The sequence below is a fragment of the Acartia tonsa genome, chromosome 8, assembly GCF_053477335.1.
Source record: "Acartia tonsa isolate MP-2025a chromosome 8, ASM5347733v1, whole genome shotgun sequence".
NCBI lineage: Eukaryota > Metazoa > Arthropoda > Copepoda > Calanoida > Acartiidae > Acartia > Acartia tonsa.
Window position 1 is genome coordinate 13,348,841 of NC_137267.1, and position 13,839 is coordinate 13,362,679.

General features: G+C 34.4%; 1 protein-coding gene across 1 annotated transcript in view; it reads right to left on the bottom strand.

Annotated features, from left to right (window-relative positions):
- Positions 1-299: 299 nt before the first annotated feature.
- LOC145326043 (ubiquitin carboxyl-terminal hydrolase 8-like) overlaps positions 300-13,839 on the bottom strand; it is a 236,124-nt gene continuing 222,584 nt past the window's right edge. The window contains exons 24-43 of the mRNA XM_080169139.1: positions 13,498-13,586; positions 12,928-13,011; positions 12,448-12,531; positions 11,965-12,010; positions 11,670-11,761; positions 10,831-10,920; positions 10,450-10,507; positions 10,180-10,236; positions 9,989-10,059; positions 9,654-9,696; positions 8,943-9,013; positions 8,018-8,085; positions 7,038-7,068; positions 6,609-6,679; positions 6,132-6,184; positions 5,883-5,953; positions 2,857-2,901; positions 2,253-2,326; positions 1,440-1,659; positions 300-1,215 (exon numbers count right to left, since the gene is read on the bottom strand). Coding sequence (XP_080025265.1) covers positions 1,655-1,659; positions 2,253-2,326; positions 2,857-2,901; positions 5,883-5,953; positions 6,132-6,184; positions 6,609-6,679; positions 7,038-7,068; positions 8,018-8,085; positions 8,943-9,013; positions 9,654-9,696; positions 9,989-10,059; positions 10,180-10,236; positions 10,450-10,507; positions 10,831-10,920; positions 11,670-11,761; positions 11,965-12,010; positions 12,448-12,531; positions 12,928-13,011; positions 13,498-13,586 — 1,203 coding nt within the window. The 3' untranslated portion in view covers positions 300-1,215; positions 1,440-1,654. The remainder of the gene's footprint in view (positions 1,216-1,439; positions 1,660-2,252; positions 2,327-2,856; positions 2,902-5,882; positions 5,954-6,131; positions 6,185-6,608; positions 6,680-7,037; positions 7,069-8,017; positions 8,086-8,942; positions 9,014-9,653; positions 9,697-9,988; positions 10,060-10,179; positions 10,237-10,449; positions 10,508-10,830; positions 10,921-11,669; positions 11,762-11,964; positions 12,011-12,447; positions 12,532-12,927; positions 13,012-13,497; positions 13,587-13,839) is intronic.

The window sequence follows — 13,839 nt, forward strand, 5'->3', positions numbered from 1 at the left end:
AAGCAGACACAAAATCATTACCATCCAAAGTAGAAACATCTCAAACAAGTTGACACAATCAAAGAGTTGGTTGTCTGTTACGTAACCTAATATCAAATAGTGGGAGTTAGATTATATGCGGAAGATGCCCTTGGATTCCTATGATCACTTAAAAAAAATCCAAGAAGAATGCAGCCCTATGAGGTGATAGGCAAAAATATGCTGAAAGCATTAGGTATGATTTTAATACAGGATTATTTAAGGCGAGTGGTCAACAAAAACAAAAGTCAATTGTTGATAATCTGCAATAAAAAAAAATATTTTAGTCAATATCTTTTATTAGAAAATAAGCCTTTTTACACATTTAATAAAAATCTAATATCTTCATATATATAAATATCACAATTTAACTAGGAATGGATTATTCAAACATAATTTAAAGAATGGTAACATATCAGAAAAAAGTTGTGACATGATTTAAACAATCCAACATTTTTTTTCATTGATAAAATAATATAGAAGTAAAATTTGGAGGACATGTAAAGGTCGTTAAGACAAAACTTCAACACATCAGAATTCAAGAATAGTTATTATCGCATCGTATTTTGGACATTTATGTAAATGATAAATTATTAAATAATTAAAACCAGTTTTGTTCGACCCGAGGGGCCGAAGGCTCGGGCTAACAAAACTGGTATAAAATTTTAAATTGTTTTTTATATTCGTGGAAAATTTTTCTGTAATTCGATGCTATACATTATTTTTCAGAATGGCTCTAAACCACGTTCTAAACCAGTAGATAATGATCGCTTTAGCCCTAAGAAAAACTGTTTTGTCTCAACTTTTCAGCGTGTCAAAATTAATACTTGGCTGCTCAGTTTTATAAGCATATCTAGAAAATGATTATAATAGTCAAAAGGAAAAATTGGTGAACATATTTTTTTGCAAATACAAACACAAAAATGCTTAAATTTTCATAAAATCTAGGTATACAAATGCTGAAAAAAATGTGTAATTATTTCATCATAATAATATACATATCGTTAGAGTGCAAAAAATAAATTTCGCTAAATAAAATTATTATATAAATACTTCTCAAATGTCAACTGATAAAAATCTTTTAATAATCACAGTGGTATGGTGAAACTAATAATAATATTCTTTACTATTTTACAAAAATTAATAATTAATTTCTATGTAGGTAGAGTGCAATATAAAATACTAGCGGCTGGTCCCCTAGAGGCTCTTATATTTTAAGAAATATAGAAGGGCACAAAATTAAATAGCCTGAAACTATACCAAGTCTTATTTAATAAAATAAAATAGCCTAAAACCATCTGAGGACCTATAAAAAGCTTTACTGTAAAGGAGAACCATATCAGTTCAGCGTTTAGCGAGATCCTTTGCTACAGACAAAAAAGATACTACTCTATATAATAAGGATTCAAAGGCTTTTCTACAATAATATAAGTATTATTAATAAATTTAGTTTTTTTTTATCTTACAAGTAATTAATGTATCAAAAGTTCAATTTTTAAAAACATTTATACAAATTGGTTTCTTAAATTATCTTTCTTAAAAAATATGTTTTGTGGAGATTATAAATATAATTTCTACCTATAGAAATGCTTAAAAATAAATAATTTATAGAAATCTTTGATTCTTCTTTTCTCTTTTACCCTGAAAGAAATGGCAATTATACATATGATAATATCAAAGCACAGAAATAAAAACAAGGATTACAACATCCATAAAAGCGAATCTCTTATATCAGATGAAAGTATAGACGAACAATAACTCTTGCACAGCGTCAGAAATTATACACAGTACATTCATTTGTAAGTCTCTACAAAATTTACATTAATTTGTTGCAAAATTGCTTAAATACAGGATGCAGTAAAATTAAATACTTTTATAGGATTTGATTATAGAGTTACCTCACTTGTAATATAGTACCGTGTTGTTATAGGAATCATAACAAAAATCAGATGAATAGGATAATTACACCATACAAAAGTTTATTGTCAAAAAGTCAAGTCAGCATGTTTTGAAGAGACGTAAGGACTTTCTGGTAACGATTATAGAGTTGCTACATTCCTAAATCGTACCTAACTGTTATTGGAATCATCACGCGAAGTTTGAAATTGATGACAATTCAAACATGTCTCAATCAACCACAAGGTGCTAACCGTTACAGACGTACATACGGACTAGACAGACATTCATAAAATATACTTTTAATCTATTGTTTGTAAGTTGAATGATAATATTACCTAAGGGTAGTAGAGGATTGTTGGCATCCAGTGCGGAATAAAATAGGATGTAAGCTGCAGAACTTTCAACAGAGCTAAAAAAAACAATTCATTATATTTATCCAAAAATTTCTGCTACTTTAAAGGTATTATATTTAAACAGAGGCTGCGCTCATCGAGGCCTCATGGCATTGAGATGAGGAAAGATAGCGAGGTTCCAGAGCGAATTTTCTTAGGAGGGCGGGGGTACTTTCCTCAAAAAATAACTATAAACCTCTATGGACCTAAGGAAAGCTTTACTGTAAAGGAGAACCATATCGCTTCATTTGTTAGCAGAATCATAACGGACAAACAAAGACAACCTAATACTTTATGTAATACTAGTGGCTTTGCCCCTAGCCTCCAGCTGTTTCAAATTTTTCTTTTTTAATTCTTTTTGGACTTTTCATATTTCTTAAATTTTAGATCCCTCAACAAAAAAAATCATAAAACCGCGGAACCAGTATTTATATTCCATGAAAAGTAGAGACTGATCGGTTCAGTAATTATCGAGATCTTAAGGTTCAGACACACGGGTGGACGAACTTAGTATCATGGTTGATATTCATGATTAATATAAATATACCTGTCGTCAAGTTGGCTGACATCTTGGTCATCATACTTGTACCAACTGAAATATTTGAAAATAAACATCAAACAAGGATGACAACATTTATAATTAGCGAAGAACAAAAAATCATGGATAAGAATACGGACAAGGAGATTTAAGAAGCATTTGCAGTAGCAAGTAGCCGTGTAGTGTCGATCCCCCTTCAAAACTTCCAATAATTACCTACGTCCCTGTTTGCTGTAACAAGTAGCCGTGTAGTGTTCTTCATAAAAGTTTTCTAAAATTATAATTACCTTCGTCCCTGTTTGCTGTAGCAAGTTGCCGTGTAGTGTTCTTCTTCAAGTTTTCCAAAATTATAAATTACCTTCGTCCTTGTTTACTGTAGCAAGTAGCCGTGTAGTGTCCCCTCCAGGGTTGTTGAATTGGGCCCTTTTTTTGATATTGGGCGGCCCAATTGCCCAAAAGTGTTTTGGGCGGGTTTTGGGCGCCCAAAAGTGGTTTTGGGCACCCTTTTTGGGCAAATGTCGTAAAAAGCATATAAAAAGGATATAAAATAGCCTAAAACCATACATAGACTTATTATTAGAAATAAAAAAGCCTAAAAGCTCCACTGGAAAGGAGAACCAAAACGGTTCAGCAGTTAGCGAAATCCTTCTCTAGATACAAAAAAGCTTACTAATTTATATAGATAACTAGCGGCTACGGCCCTAGAGGCCTCTAGGGGCACTTGAGGAGGGGAGAGTCAAATTTGATAATCCAATTATTATATTAGATTTGAAAAGAAAAAGTAAAAAAAAAGGGGGGGAAATACTTTTTTTTTTTTTGGGGGGGGGGGGAGTTTCCTCCCCCCATTTTTATTTTTAGTTTAAAAAATTAAAAAAATGTTTTTGGGGGAGTGTAATTTTTTTCTAGGGGCGATTTCTCTTAGGAGGGTGGTGATACCCTCCCCCAAAATAGTTATCAACCTTCCCAGAACCTATGAGAAGCTACTCTGTTAAGAAGAACCCGATCGGTTCAGCGGTTAGCGGGATCCTTCGGTACAAACACACAGACACACAAACAAACAGACACACATCCTGTTACTTTAGTATAAGGATATCACCCAAAAAATAGGCCCGCCCGCCCCCCCCCTCTTTTTTAACCCCCTCCCCTTTTTCTCTATCCCTAAAATGGGGGTGCCCAAAACTGCCCAAAAGGACCTTACATTGGGCGGCCCAAAACCGCCCGCCCAAAACTGCCCGCCCAAAACCGCCCGCCCAAAATGACAACCCTGGTCCCCTCTCAAGACTTCCAAAATTATAATTACCTTCGTCCCTGTTTGCTGTAACAAGTAGCCGTGTAGTGTTCTTCTTCAAGTTTTCCAAAATTATAATTATCTTCGCCCCCGTTTTGTGTAACAAGTAGCCGTGTAGTGTTCTTCTTTAAGTTTTCCAAAATTATAATTATCTTCGCCCCCGTTTTGTGTAACAAGTAGCCGTGTAGTGTTCTTCTTCAAGTTTTCCAAAATTATAATTATCTTCGCCCCCGTTTTGTGTAACAAGTAGCCGTGTAGTGTTCTTCTTCAAGTTTTCCAAAATTATAATTATCTTCGCCCCCGTTTTGTGTAACAAGTAGCCGTGTAGTGTTCTTCTTCAAGTTTTCCAAAATTATAATTATCTTCGCCCCCGTTTGCTGTAACAAGTAACCGTGTATTGTCCCCCCTGAAGACTTCCAAAATTATAAGGGGGGGGGGGGGAGTTCTGACACATTTGCGTAAACCTGGTGGTCTCTGTACAGGTAAAAGTGAAAAATAAGATTTTTTTTGAAGAGTTAGAGGTTAACTTATAAAACAAAATATGCTTCTTTTTGATTGTTATTCACATATTTGAAGAAAAACCATACATATTTTGTCTCCTAAGCTGACATCTAACTCTTTAAAAAAAAAATTTTTTTGTCATTTTTACCTGTAGAGAGACCACCTGGAGGCCTGGAGCTTCGGAACCTGGAGGCCTATCCAAAAAATCTTAAATCTGGGGTAAATTCATCATATAAGAATGGTTTTATCCCTAATAACCTATCCTCTCAGTCCAAAGATAAAGCCTATACACCAGGTTTACGCAAATGTGTCAGAACTTCCCCCCCCCCCCCTTACCTTCGTCCCTGTTTGTTGTAACAAGTAGCCGTGTAGTGTCCCCCCTCAAGACTTCCAAAATTATAATTACCTTCGTCCCTGTTTGTGGTAACAAGAAGCCGTGTAGTGTCCTCTTCAAGACTTCCAAAATTATAATTACCTTCGTCCCTGTTTGCTGTAGCAAGTAGCCGTGTAGTGTTCTTCTTCAAGTTTTCCAAAATTATAATTACCTTCGTCCCTGTTTACTGTAGCAAGTTGCCGTGTAGTGTCCCCCTTCAAGACTTCTAAAATTATAATTACCTTCGTCCCTGTTTGCTGTAGCAAGTTGCCGTGTAGTGTCCCCCCTAAAGACTTCTAAAATTATAATTACCTTCGTCCATGTTTGCTGTAACAAGTTGCCGTGTAGTGTCCCCCCTAAAGACTTCCAAAATTATAATTACCTACGTCCCTGTTTGCTATAGCAAGTTGCCGTGTAGTGTCCTCCTTCAAGACTTCAAAAATTATAATTACCTTCGTCCCTGTTTGCTGTAACAAGTAGCCGTGTAGTGTCCCTCTCAAGACTTCCAAAATTATAATTACCTTCGTCCCTGTTTGCTGTAACAAGTAGCCGTGTAGTGTCCCTCTCAAGACTTCCAAAATTATAATTACCTTCGTCCCTGTTTGCTGTAACAAGTAGCCGTGTAGTGTTCTTCTTCAAGTTTTCCAAAATTATAATTACCTTCGTCCCTGTTTGCTGTAGCAAGTTGCCGTGTAGTGTCCCCCTCCAAGGCTACCAAAAATTATAATTACCTTCGTCCCTGTTTACTGTAGCAAGTTGCCGTGTAGTGTCCCCCTCCAAGGCTACCAAAAATTATAATTACCTTCGTCCCTGTTTACTGTAGCAAGTTGCCGTGTAGTGTCCCCCTCCAAGGCTACCAAAAATTATAATTACCTTCGTCCCTGTTTACTGTAGCAAGTAGCCGTGTAGTGTCCCCCTTCAAGGCTACCAAAATGGTTAGAAACCTGAACACACAATTCACATATTTAAGAAGGATAAAACAGCGATATTGTTTAGGGCTTTCCCTAAAAAGGGCTTGTTGAGCACTGACTGACCCCACCCCCTATTTCTGAAATCGACTAATGTTTTAGAAATGGTTAGACAAGGCAAAAATTAAAAAGCCAAAAAATAATTAAATCTTACCGCATAGAGATTAAATGTGGTATATTTGTTCTCCCTTCCTCGTGTAAATTCACCTGAAATAGAAAAGTACAATAAATCTTCTTTTGGTTACCTTAAGAAAATTTTATTTTGAAAAATGAAAAGTATTTAGGAAGGTCATATTTTTAAAATTAGTTTCTTTACATCTAACCTCTAAGAGAGGGTAGGGGATACAACCAATATTTTTTAAAGAGATAACGGGCACGATCACTGGGACATGTCTCCGAGAGGAATAGGCGCAAAGTCCATCTCTCAAAATAGCCAAAAACGTACCATGGACCGATAAAAAAACTTCCCTGAAATTGTTCCATCCTTTGGCGGACAGATATTCATACAGACATTTACTGTTACTTTAGTAAACAGGACAATAAATCAGTTTATACAATAAAAGATATTTTAAATAAGAGCTTAGCTTCCCTGACTATCTTTTCATAACTGCCTATTCATTCTATAGCTTACCTAGATTTAAACCATTTAATCTGTAGCTCACAAACGTATTCTTCTTTCTATATCTTATGTCATCACATCGACTAAAATAATTGAAATTGTACTTTTTTTCAGAACTGAAATAGGTTTAATACTTTAGGTATTAACTTTATTATTTAGGTACTTTAAGTAAGAAATATAAATTAAGTGCCAGACCTTTGTCTTTAAGTCCTAACTATTAATAGGCAACATATTTCTCTAACTATCAAGTCAATATTTTGGTTAAATACCATTTTTAAAGTCCTTCTGTTCTTTCGATATTCGAACCCATTCCTTTCTATCAAATAAGGAAGGAACAGTAAATTTGAATTGTAGAGAGAAAATAAATTATACAGAAAAGTGTTTTATTTGAATTCTTTAATACCAAAGCATAATACTTAAAGAATAAAAAAAACCACAAACCTTAGCATTTGTTCATCAGGCAGAAATCTCTCTGAAATAAAGACATACAATAATAGTTATTTCTCGCATCGTAATATAAACAGCTTTCCGCGGATATAGAATGTACAATTATAAGATTAAAACCAGTTTTTTTAGCCCCGAGGTGCCGAAGGCGCGGGCTAAAATAACTAGTTTTAATTCTATGATTGTACATTTTTATATCCGTAGAAAGCTGGATATAATACGATGCTAGACATAGTTTTTTCGTATTGATGAGAACCGGTTTCTGTCCACCGGATTCGAATAAATACGAGAAAAAAATATAAAAGAATGAACTGATCAAGTACCGATTGAAATATACCCCACCCGTTATTATCAGGGATCTAAAGGGATAAAACAATGGAAGAAAAATTAAAGAACACCCCAATGAAGGTACACAAAATTACCCTTTTTGTATATTATAATTAATAGTTGAAACATTTGGACACTCAACTTAATTAGCGAATCAATAAAAAAATCACTAAAAGACCACAAATATGAAAACATTATTGTAAAACTTTGGGGACTATTGTATTAAACCGTCCAATTTCCCCTCCCTCCTTGCGTTATAATTTCTATATTTGTAGGCAGTATCTTTGAATAGCTAAAATAACAGAACTAGCAATCAATTTGAGCCTCTCTAGTATAACGCAATGTGTGCCAGACTCGAACCCGAGAAATAAAATAGGCTAAGTAATGTCACTAACTATAAAGTAATAGTATGTCTGTGAGTGTTTAGATAAGTATCTCGCTAACCGCTGAACCGATATGGTTTTCCTACACAGTTAAACTTCAGGCCCAGGAAAGGTTTTTAACTACTTTAGGAGTTTACCCCCCCCCCCCCCCACTAAAAACTAAAATTAAAAGTGGGGGGTCGACTTCCCCAAACTCTCTTGACTCCGCCAAGTGCGCCAAGAGGCCGTATGGGCGTATCCGCTAGTACTGAATTAAAATAAACTTACCAAGATGAATGATAAGAATTGGAGGAAGTTTTATAATTTCTACTTTCTGCTTGGCTCCTTTAGTACTTCTGAAATATAATATATTAATCATATAAAATAAAGCAAGGTTTCTGTCCGTCTATTAGAGTAAAACAATAGAGAGGGAGGGGGTTAAATAACTGTATGTCCCCTTCCCAAGGACCCTGTGCCGACTTTCAATTGTGTCTTAGAAAATAATCAATTCATGCGTCGAGAATATTAACAGTAACACAGCAAAGTCGCTTCAAAAGAGCAGAAAGCAATTTGATAGCAGACGATAAAGGTCCTAAACAGGGGGATCCGGATAGTTGACTGGTTGTACATCTATACTATAGATTTATTGTCCGTCTTCAGGGTATTTTTTATCCGAAAATTTATATGGTGAAGTTGCATTTATTATACCTTTTGGTAAAAAAACACTTGTGTAATAATTTGAATCACTTTAGACAAATATTATGCTCGGTAATTTCAATTTCAAATGTTAAGGTCACTTTACAGGGGTCAAAAATGTATTGCATCAGGCTTCATGATAACCCCTATACAGGCCTTGACGAGTAGAATATCTCGTTCCTAGCCTCAAAAAACCTCTAAAAATTGGCCAATTCCTTAAAACCCTAAAAATGGTGGTTTTTCAGTCGTTTCTAAGGCCCGGAGAAAGATAATTGAACTTCCTCAATTTTTAACCCGCTTTTGTACATAAACAAAATTTCGAAAAGATAGAACAGGTTCAGACATCCAGCTCAATTTTAATATAATAATATGACAATTTCACTATGACTTACACGCGGCTACCGAGCCCTTATTTTATACAATTGTATGTAACTAGAATCCAAATTAGTTCTTACCAATTCATTTTTTCTGAATTTTTTACAATTAAGCCAAAACTCTATCACTGAAGTTACATTACCTGCATTTTTCACAAGTGTATTCACAATCTGTTTCCTTTACATAATGTCTCAAACATTCCTCCAAACTTATCTAAATGAAGAATACACAACAATTAGTAATACATCAAGCGCAGAATGACAAGTAAGGGTGGGGGGTGGTTTTTTTTCTTTATGAATAACCCTAAACCTGACCTAACCTGTTCTAAAGTAAAACAAAAACATTATAAACTAAACTCTTTCCTATATTTTAATTTATTTCAAAATAATGGGAGGGTGGCGGGTTTCTCTCCTCAACAGGGCACTTTGAGAAACATTAAAAATGAATAAATCTAACAAGTGTAAATCCATATTTTCCCTCTTCTTGCTTCAAAGAACTGCTACAAAGACAAAATTTCGCACTTTAGAATAGGGGGGAAATTGATGTCCTATTCCTCTCTCACTGAAAGGCCAATAAAAAAATAATATCAGAAGAACCGCAGCTACTATATAAATGGATATTGTATAATGTACGTGAACATTATGACAGAGGAAAAATTGACGTCAAGTTAGATTGATAATTTTTTTGTCAGTTCTTTCATCCAGTAGAAGGGAAGGTTATGCTGTAATGGATGGGAAGGATCGTTATTTTAGCCAGCTACAAGATTTATTTTATTAGATTACATGATATTTTGGTGTAAGATCCCAGCAATAATAAATCCATTAACATATAACAAGTTGATTGTATTACTTACCCTATTTCTATCTTCTGGTATGAAAAGGTTGATGTTATAAAACTCCTGAAAAATCAACCAATACAAAATTATGAAAAATGAATTTTGAAGAAAAATTTAATATTTCCATTTATTTTTAAAAAAAAAATCAGAACATAATAACCCCTGCTGCAATCTTGCAGGGCTTAACAATACCAAATTAACAATCTAACCTCAGGTTATAAACAAACAAATGACCCCAACCCCATATGTTTAATTTATTTCAAAATTAAGAAGTTGGAGTGGGTTTAATGAAAGCCCTATACATTAAAAAGATTAATACAATGAAAGCATAGCAAATTTAATATTGGTTATGTTCCTGGAATTTTAGAGATTTAAATCCACAGTTTACACAAGTTGTTGTTTGCTGTGTCAGTCCATGGAATAACTAAAAATAAACAATATTTCAAATAAAGTATTTGGATGTGTGACTAACCTCCTGTTTGCATTATTTATAATCAAACACAAGTTATTAATCAAGCGTTGTAAGTAATTATAAAATAGTTACCTGAACTATAATTGACTGGTTTCTTTCCAAAAAAGACCTCCAGAACTTTTTAGATGCCTGCAATAAAAAAATATCAATGTATGTCTGATAGGATCTTAAAATGTACTTATAATGTTGCTGAACACCCAAAGAAGAAAATATGAGAGGTGGGGTTGATCGTTAAGGTTGAAAATTCTAGCAACCCAATAAAAAGTTGTAAAAAATCCTAGGCATAAAAATTGGCACTGAACGTATTTTTCTAAAACAGGTTTTAAATCGTAGCTGGCTTACCTCTTCTGGATGTAGACTAGAACAATCGATTTCAGGCATGTTGGAAGGTTTCTTGATTCTAATAATTTTTTATTAAAAATCACAAAAAAACCAAAGGTGGCCGAGTTTCTCAAGTTTAGGATCATAACAATACTATACGAGCAAACAGCCTGACAAACTATTTGTAGCCAATGGCACTGTTTTAGAAGCCCTTAAAGTCATAAAAACATCATCCAATAAGCATTTTTTGTTAAGTTTTCATTAGTGGAAAGGGTAAAAATTAAATACTACTATTTTTACAAGTAGATAAAATTAAATTTTAATATGGGTCTTTCTGAAAAAAGACAGGCAAAACATATTTCTTAAGATGCCATGTCATGAAAAAAATTGTGCTTTTCATTCCTGTTTGTATCGTTGTGTAGCCATTCCAGCAGTTTTGACAGAAACTCGTGCGAGTCCTGCTGATCACGTCCAGAAAACTCACGTTTATACCTGGATTAGAAAAGTTTGTAATGAATAACTAAGGGTAAAAATCCGAAGCGGATCGCATCCGAAGTTGTTTGGTAAATGCTAGATAACATTCGAATCTCATCCCAACACTACGTTGTAAAAAGACGTTAAAAATAGTTTTAACTGCTGCTATGTAAGATGGGAAGCATTAATATTAGAGAAAGGGGATGCCTTGGCCCTAAACAAGCATATCTCATTATTTGCAAAGTTAGTATTTTCAAAATTTCAAAAGTCTTGATGTTTCTAAGACTAAAAGTCTTTTATTGATGGGACAATAGTATACCTGCCAACAGCTGACTTGATATCTGTAGGACTAACACTCTTGTATTGCTGGGACCATAGTTTACCTGCCAACAGCTGACTTAATATCTGTAAGACTAGCACTCTAGTATTGATGAGACCATAGTTTACCTGCCAACAGCTGACTTGATATCTGTAGGACTAAAACTGTTGAATTGATGGGAACATAGTTTGCCTGCCAACAGCTGACTTGATATCTGTAGGACTAACACTCTAGTATTGATGGAATGATAGTTTACCTGCCAACAGCTGACTTGATATCTGTAGGACTAACACTGTTGAATTGATGGGAACATAGTTTACCTGCCAACAGCTGACTTGATATCTGTAGGACTAACACTCTTGTCTTGATGAGACCATAGTTTACCTGCCAACAGCTGACTTGATATCTGTAGGACTAACATTATAGTGATGATGGGACCATAGTTTACCTGCCAACAGCTGACTTGATATCTGTAGGACTAACACTTTTGTATTGATGGGACCATAATTGCTGTAACAAAGCAGCAAACTCCATTGCAACCTAGATTAAAATTTAATAGTACCAGAGTAAACCTGAGGCGCTAAAGAAAGTAAAAAGCCTGTAGCCTATCAAAAATACAAATTATAATTTTTAGCTGATATAAAAAGCTTTGAAACTGTTACTGTGGTCCTATTTCTCACACTACTTGTATGAAAAAGGCATTTTTTGTATCATTTTTTGATTGCATTGATAAGAAATATTACCTCTCCTCTAGTCTCACTGTATTGGTTAATATCCTCCTCAAAATCTCTGAAAAAAACACCATATAAAACAATGGCCTTTCAAGATAAAGAACCCCTGTTTTTTTCTCGATCACAGTGGAAACGGTCTTTAATATAAGTAATTGAAGAACAACCATTTAGATATTCAAAGAAAAGCTACACTTTTAAAAATAAGACTATGATAGCTAAAAAATCTGTTAAGTAAAAATATCGCATCGTAGGTATTAAAAAACAGCTTACCGCGGATATGAAAATGTTCAATTATAATATCAAAACCAGTTTTTTAGCCTCGAGATGCAGAAGGCAAGGGCTAAAAAAATTGGTTTTGATCTTACCATTTCTATATTTGTAGAAAACTTGGATATAATACGATACTTAATTTACATAATTTTTCGGTATGGCTGAGAACCGGTTCTAATCCATCAGATATTAATCAGTTTCGAAGTGATACTGGAAACCAATTACCTTGACACGAAATACTGTACAATTGGCTGAGTATTTGATACACATTGCAGGATACTGTTCATATAACATGTGTTCCCAAGGTTTCTAAATAAATAACAACGATTGTTTTTGTTAGTAGCCTAGCTTTTTAAATACATGAATAATAAAAATATCCTGATATGACAAAAAGTTTTGGAAAAAAAGTTGACTAATACCTGCGGAACCTAAACCTAGGGTGTTCTAACCCTGCAGGGTTATTATGTAAATTATTAAACTTACCTAACCTAATCTAAGGTAAAACTCTAGCACACAAAACACTAACCTCCAATTTTCAATTTGTTTTTTTAAAGGTGTGAGAGAGGGGGGAAGTTCTAACTAAAGTTTTTAATTTTACCAAGCCTCAACGTGAGAGGTGGTCACTTTCTATCAAAAGTATTGAGAGAAAAAAATGTTTTTTTTCTGAAAAGAAGCATTCAAAGAAATTCTAAACTTTAAAGTTACCTCAAACCAGTAAGTCCAGGTTTTAATGTGGTTCCCCAAACTCCAGCAAAATCTCGTTTTACAATATCCATGGGCTTCTGCTTCCTGAATAAATATTAACACTTGTGATACATGCAAGTTCTGATTCCACCAAAAGTGATAGTTCCATTAGAATAGGAAAAGGGCATTTAACAAGTCGAATTATTTAGAGTTTAAATTTTTAAAAAAAAGACTAGGTATAGTTTAGAACTTTAGATATCAAAATATGCAGAATTTTTTTTAAGCCCAAACCTAAAAGACAAAGGAAATAATCAACGACAAATAGTTACAACATTGAAATTTGGCATAGAGGTTGCTTTGATAAGGTATAATGTGAAACTGTGAAGAAACGGCGGCGGAACCGTCGTTCCTGCCGAAAATTCCCTTTTGCATGCTTAAACTGTTCAAATTATCACTTGTCAACCTGTCACCTGTTTAGCGTCAAAAACAATAAATAGCCTTAAAAACACAAGGCACGCCTCTTCCTTTAACTGAAATAGTAAGTGAGGCCAAGGTTAAAGAACACGCTAATGCTATAAAAAAATATCTTACCTGTCAAACTTAGGAACCGGAACAGTAAATCTGTCTTCATTGTTGTTCTTTTGTCCTCCAGGTAATGCACCATCCTCTTTGTCCAGCATCTAATTCATTTTAATACCATTAGATCGGTTTACAGCAGGGCTCGGCAGAGAGAGATGCCATTATGATATTTGGGTCAAGTTTAGACTTTCAGATGATTTTTAAATTGTAAAAGGTTGATTTTCCTGAGGCTTACAGGGGGTGACGCATGACTACAAGAAAGCTCAAGCTACATGATCTTTCCGTGTCGCGATTAAACAGGGTGGTGTATAACCTTTTGGGGGGAGGAAAAGGCAGTGTCTATCTTTTTATATT